The sequence below is a fragment of the Manacus vitellinus genome, unplaced genomic scaffold, assembly GCF_001715985.3.
Source record: "Manacus vitellinus isolate BGI_N305 unplaced genomic scaffold, ASM171598v3 scaffold_36_pilon, whole genome shotgun sequence".
Taxonomy (NCBI): domain Eukaryota; kingdom Metazoa; phylum Chordata; class Aves; order Passeriformes; family Pipridae; genus Manacus; species Manacus vitellinus.
Genome location: NW_021940508.1, coordinates 679,560 through 686,493, shown reverse-complemented (window position 1 = coordinate 686,493; position 6,934 = coordinate 679,560). Strand labels below are relative to the sequence as shown.

General features: G+C 38.3%; 1 protein-coding gene across 1 annotated transcript; it reads left to right on the top strand.

Annotated features, from left to right (window-relative positions):
• Positions 1-1,982: 1,982 nt before the first annotated feature.
• Positions 1,983-6,722, top strand: LOC103765117 (granzyme A). The gene is made up of 5 exons (XM_008932085.2): positions 1,983-2,088; positions 2,778-2,922; positions 4,558-4,696; positions 5,356-5,628; positions 6,387-6,722. Exons 1-5 carry the CDS (start codon positions 2,028-2,030, stop codon positions 6,543-6,545), a joined length of 777 nt encoding a protein of 258 aa, XP_008930333.1. The 5' UTR covers positions 1,983-2,027; the 3' UTR covers positions 6,546-6,722.
• Positions 6,723-6,934: the final 212 nt, after the last annotated feature.

The window sequence follows — 6,934 nt, the reverse complement described above, 5'->3', positions numbered from 1 at the left end:
TATCAGTTTCAATGAATGTACCAGTACTAGAGGGGATTTTTTAAGAGGTATGGGTATGCTAATACCTAGGGTGTTACAGAAAAAATATCTTCGGAAGTAAGTAAGATTTAGAAGTAAATAGAAGTACATTTAGATATTGGAAAAAAATATAAATGGGCTATAGAAAATTTGGGTTTAGATGGTAGGCATAGATTTACCTATGCATATTTACCTGAAAAACACCTAGTAACATTGGCTAATGTTTTATTCTGTATATTTCAAATAGTTTTTCCTTGAAAACAGATCAGGTAAAAACAGGATGATACATATCAAACCTCTTTTTACTAGGCACCTCACATTGGAGTATAAAACTATAAGCAGGTCTCAGTGTACAGGATTTTTACTCACAAATGCTCAGCCTGATCATGCATAGTCTAGAGGAAACAGCTTCAATATGGTAAAACTGCTAATTAAAATATCATAAAATCAGACTTTGGGAAATATTTATAAGTCATAAAAGAAAGAACTGTATCTATGATGTCTGGTGATACTGTGTACAGTGGAACACTGTAAAAAAGAACAGCAGTGCTACAAAGTGATGATAGTTACAGGTGATGTGGTAGTAGTGAGAAGAAAAATGAAAGAACATTAAAAGCTTTTGCAGTGCATGGAGTTCTCACCACGTCACACAGGTTGCTCTGTCTTGACAAAGACACATCAGTGACAAAGAGCTCCACAATCTCTAAAAATAAACCTACACCTCCCTTTTTCAGGGAAATTACTCTCTCTTCCAGAAGGGAGAGCAACAGCAAATTTGAGCAAGCTGTCTGCCCAAGGTCTTCTACAGGTAAAACTCATGAGGCTGGGCCAATTGAGCTCAAAGATGTGCCACAGCTAAAATACAGAAGCTTTCTGCAGGCTGATTGTAGTGGGGCTCAAGTCTTCAAGAAACCTTTCAATCTGTGTGACAGGGACATTTCATTGAATGTACCTAGTTAGTAATAGAATACTTGATATTCCAATTATTTAATATTGATGAAAGATATTTCTATTGCTTGGGTATATATTTGGAAGTGAAGAACAGTGTCTTTAAAAGGCTCTAAATAAGATTTATTCATAGAATCATAGAATATGCTGAGTTGGAAAGGACCCAGGAGGATCACCGAAGTCCAACTCCTGGCCCTGCACAGGACAGCCCCAAGAATCACTCCATGTGCCTGAGAACACTGTCCAAATGCTTCTTGAACTCTGACAGACTTGGTGCTGTGACCACTTCCCTGGGGAGCCTGTTCCAGTGCCCAATTACCCAGTTTTCAGGACTCAAACTGAATTGCCTAAAACTGGGCATTTACTGACATTTAAGAGATTGTGGGTTTTCCAGACGTGGGCATAGGGCTTGCAGTCTGCCACAGCATCTACAGAAGACCTATGGCCTTCTGCTCCAGAAGACAGACCTAAAACACCTTTAAGACACTTTAAATCCTTACCTCTTGGCCACTAAACCACACTCAGTGCTACATGGATCTCATCCAGTGAAAAGCTAATGAGGTAGGATGAGATGCTGAAAGGAGTAAACTTTAGATTCCTAGGCTCTGAGGGTCTTCTGAACAGCACAGATAGGGTCTGGAATTCATCTCTGACCTGGAAGCCACCTGAGGTTCTGGAATGAACCTATATGACTTCACGTGGACAACTGAAGCAAGCCTAAATTTATGTGAGCTGAGTAATACTGTGTAACTAGATACATAGTGGCTTGCAAGGTTTCACCCCAGTATTCATATACTAGCTCTCTGCAACATGAAGAGAGGGAAGAGCCTGTCTTCACACCACAGCAGATGACACAATTTCTCACCAACCCCTCTGCTCTAACATACATTGCTGGGGAGGATTTCTTGCCTTTGTCGTGGTTACAGATGTCAAATATCCTTAAAAGGAAAAACCAAACCCACATCCTTTTCATTTATATATATATATATACACACACAGAGAGAGAGATAGAGAGAGAGAGAGATTAAAAAGTGAATAAGGAGGAACACCAGACAGAAATCATGGGTGCTTTCCTTGCTTTGTACACCTTTGCTGCTGTCATTCTCCTGGTAATTCATGGAGGTAAGTAACCTGTTCAATCCTTTTGAAGGTAAATGCTGATGTACAGAGTTCCAGTTAAGTCAATATATTAATGTAAAGGAAGTAGTCACAACTATTATTTGAATTCTTATCATTAGCTCTTTTCCACTGTGTGTATGTGTTTGATCTTTCATACAAACACTGAATGGGTAGTATTAATTAAGCTGCAAAGAGGACGAGTTATCTGGAAAAGTTCTGAGGAGTTAACATAATGATTACCTGATCTTTCTCTCCAGAGATATACACATACATTGATTTCTTGATCTTCTCTTTTTCTGAAAAACAAATTTCTGTAGTGTGACTTACACTATATTAGCCTATCTTCCAGCTACAATATTTAACATGTGGCAGATCTGAGTTTATTACTCACAGTGAAAGCTAAGAAATTAACCATACCAACAATCTTCAAGAAAAGAAATATGAGCAAAAGCAACAATATTTTGGTGTTCTTGTTGCCCAAGCTCACCCTACTGATCTAACTTCAGTCCTATTGAAACATAATGAAGTAGCACTGATGAGCAATTTTAAAAGTGTACCTTGAAGACCATCGTTGTGACATATGTATATGCTTCTGTCTATATACTTTGTAATGTTCTTCCTAAGAGACTTCAAAGTGTCTTACAGTATTTGTTAGCCCAGCTGTGTGTGTTGTGGTTTATTTTTATTTTTAGGTTTGTGTGTGGATATCATTGGAGGGACTGAAGTAGCACCACACTCGAGACCATTTATGGCACAAATCGTGGGATCAGAAAGAATTTTTTGTGGAGGAGCTTTGATCAAGGAAAACTGGGTGTTAACAGCTGCCCACTGCAAGGTGTAAGTTCTTACTCTGATTCAGAGGTTGTCCTCAGCGAGTATCTCTGTTCAAGTAGGAGAGTTAGTATGCCTGGTGATTTTGTGCACTTAGCATCATCATGATCAAGTTCTGATTACTGTGGTTTATAGTTTATATCAGCAAATGTGCTTCAGTGAGTAAAAAATATTATAATAAGGTATACTGATCTTCACTGCTTCTGAAGAGGTATTTTAAAAGCTTCTAGCTGCATCCAAGCACAGAATAGCAACACTGAAACAGTGATTTTGGAGGAAAGGTTTATCCCTGTTTTCTCAGTCAACCAGTACGCGAGTCCAGACGAGTGGCCAGTCTAAACTGCTGCTCTGTAAACAAAAGTAAATTCTTGTAACTTTATTCTATAAAAGATATGCAGTTCACCACAGAAAGAGACAGCATGCAGTTAACACAGGAGAAAAAATCCTCCAGAGAGATGACAGAAGACACTGAGAGATCTCTGCCCTACTGGGTATGTTGGCTTGTCACCAGTGTTTCTTCTTCCTGTTCTACTCAGGATGCAAATGGATATTTGGCCCCACAGAATCCCTCAGCCAGGCAAGAAGTGAGGATTAAATGACACAGCCCACCCATCCTTGCCTTTGTGGGGAGGACTGGAGCTGCTGCTTAGCCAGACCTCACGCAGGCTCTGTCGACACCCTGACCAAGGCCAGTGAATCACCGGGCCCTGCACACATCATGGAAATGTATCTCCTGGCCTCATCCAAGCAGGGAGATACATGGGACCTACTGCACAGGGCCCAAAAGCTATTGTATTAACATATGGTAAAGAGTATTTTCAAATGAGACTGCATTTAAGAGAAAATACAATGAATTGTTAACTTAATGATGGCTCAGTCAACAGACAACTCTTCACAGCTGAAGGAAAGGAGCAACCACTTTCTCAGGGTTATGTTTTCCACAGTACAACACAAATGAGGGCCAATATACACATCTGCTCTGCTACCCTTCAGCTGTAAGATATACATTGTTCGCCCAAAACTAGCTGTACCTGCAGTCTCATATTAAGGTCTGCTTGGACTGCTTGACCAAGGAGTGCTAGACTTGTGGTTTCTATATCAGAGAGCCTCAGCAGGCACAACTCTGTCACCACTTCTGCGTCTTGTAAGTACATGAAGTTGCAGAATAGTTAGAGAAAAGGAATGAGGTGTGTGTCACACAGATTCAGAAAATTATGTTGAAATGGTGCTAGGGCATAGCAATGACACAATGCAGACCAGTCAAGATGACCTGTGAAGTAACTGTGCAGTGAGCTATTCCTAAATTTTCAGCACAAGTTGCAGAAGGCACAGTTGGTGAGACAAGTACCAACTGCATTCATCCCTCATTCAGTTCCCAAAGGGAAACAACAGGGATAGATCCAAAGTCAAGTTCCTGGGAAGTTGGAAATAGGATAGCATGAACTTTGATTCACTGAATCATTTTTTGTTTTAATTATTGTGGAAATAGGGTCATACTTTATATTTTTCTAAATTACTGTTGCTTTTCAGGCACAAGAAAAGAGACTATAGCAACTGAATATTATAGCACCACATGTAACAGCAAAAAGTGTACAGAGTTACAGCAAGTGAATCCCACTAATCATGTTGTCCTCTTCTCAGGGAAGAAGGCAAAGTTATTCTTGGAGCTCATTCACGGAAAGCAACTGAAAAACAAACACAGATTTTCCGGATTGCAAAGCAAATTCCCTACCCATGCTATGACTTCATCTCCAATGAAAATGACATTATGCTGATAAAGGTATAGACTTATACAACACTTGTGTAATATACATCTTCTATGTTGTACCATTTTCTTCCTTCTTGTGAGGGAGAGGAGCCAAGGCAGTTTGTGGTGACTTTTTGGGGGGGTAATATAGTCTGGCTAATCCACCAGACTGGGGACCCAGGGATGCCCCGGTAACTAATGCAATCAACAATTTCTCTTGTGCATGCCAGTGCTAGAAGTAGATAAATTCTGGAGCTTGATCAAGATATTTCAGTTTCTGGCTTTTCAGTGAAAGAATAAAGCTAAATGCACAGCTAAGAAGTTTGGTTAAAAACCCTAATGTTCTGTCTGAAAAACAGTTCTAATTAAAAATGCCTGACTTCTCTGATTCTCAATTTTGTCAACACCAGTGATGACAGTTATTTTATTCTCTCAGGGGTTTGAAAGCCAGAGAAGTAAAATATTTTTTAGAGCTAATATTTCAGTAGAAACTAAATGGTTTTTCATGAGACAAAGAATACCCATTTTCCTCATTCTTATGATGACATAAATCCTGTCACAAAGAATGGAGGAATCTCAAGAAGGGATTGCAGTAATCTTCCGTTACTATAATGGGAAAGATCCAACAGTTAACATGCAAGGGCCTCTGTTAGACTCTGCCCCAAAATACCTATTTTCCACATCTTCTACAGCTTCACAAAAGAGCAAGACTTACTGCATCTGTGAAACTCATTCCCCTGCCTACTTCAGATGATGATCCCAAACCAGGAACAATTTGCACAGTAGCAGGATGGGGAAAAACTGACAACCGTCAGAAAACGCTTTCTGCTACCCTGAGGGAAGTCAATATCACTGTCATCAGTAGGCAAGTCTGCAATGATAAACATCATTATAATGGTAAACCTGTTATAACAGAGAACATGATATGTGCAGGGGCTAAGAATGGAAAAAAGGACTCATGTGATGTAAGTATATTTACTGTGTATATCTGCATAAATTATATTAAAAATAAAATATAAAGTACTAGCTTTTACACATTTACCATTTTTGTCTCTCTCTAGTTCAATGAAGAATTTTATTAAATATCAGTGAGTTTACCAATACTTGTTCTTCTAAGCCTTAAAATCAAAATTTTTGAAGAGTAATTTCATCTTCACAGACTTTGGATACTGTAACTTTATCCAGGCATGGCAGATAGCTATTCTTGTCTTCAATAAAATGAGTTAAATATTAAAATCTCCATAAAACAATTTATGAGCCCATTCTCAAGCAGCTGACATCAGTGGAACAAACTATTTGATGTCAGAGGGCTTTGAAAGAGGTTTTGCTGATAAAAAGTATTTTCATTGGGTCCCAAGTTAAATGCACAACTGTGTATGAACTATCACATTTTAAAATATTTAAATATTGCATTTAAAAGTTACCAAAAAAAAAAAGGTATCAATTTCTGGAAACTTCATGCTTTTCTTCTTCATTTACAAAAAGACTAACTCTTCCTTAACACTAAGCTACATTTATTCCCCTTCACTTACATTTGAAAGATCAGACTGAAGTCTTTTTTTCTTTTCTGCTATTGAAAATCTTAAATTCTAAGGGGAAAAAACCATGATAACACTGCCTACATTTTTATTTTCTCCATACCACTGGTGTAAATTTAATTTAAAAGAAACATTTTTTAGCTTTTGTTAATTTGAATGATCTTTTTTTCTTTTTTTTTTCCTAGGGAGATTCTGGTGGACCTTTGAGATGCAATAATGTGATGAGAGGTATCACATCTTTTGGGAAGAAAAAGAAGTGTGGTAGTGTTGATGGCCCTGGTGTCTACACTCGACTCACAAACCAATACCTCCAGTGGATAAGGAAAACCATAGGGGGAGCCTAATAGATTGGGTTTTGGGCAAGTGATATGTGTAATAATATCTAGTTTTCAAATAGTCTTTTAAAATGGTTATACTGGTAAAAGAGGTATTTCCACACCAAATTTTAGCAGCTTACTGTAGTTCAGCTACAATAGCATTTATAGCTTATACTGTCAGCCATGGAGTCATTGAATGGAGTTTTGTGATTCCAACATTCTTGTGTTGCATGTTGCTCTACATAGATTAGTATTTCTGATAAAACATCTAATCCATCTAGTTGCATGCTGAGTATATACTGCACTCTTCTGTATATATAACCCTGCAAATAACCCTGTTATTTAGTGAGATGCTGGGTACAACCCCAGACATCTGAAAAGCTTAGTAGCCTCTCTGATTTTACAAGTGTAGAAGA

Bases quoted from the DNA above. Each gene is read 5' to 3' on its own strand.
- LOC103765117 (XM_008932085.2), top strand. From the start codon at position 2,028: ATGGGTGCTTTCCTTGCTTTGTACACCTTTGCTGCTGTCATTCTCCTG. The intron at 2,923-4,557 runs GTAAGTTCTTAC...TCCTCTTCTCAG, and splicing joins ACAGCTGCCCACTGCAAGGT to GGAAGAAGGCAAAGTTATTC. The intron at 4,697-5,355 runs GTATAGACTTAT...CATCTTCTACAG, and splicing joins ATGACATTATGCTGATAAAG to CTTCACAAAAGAGCAAGACT.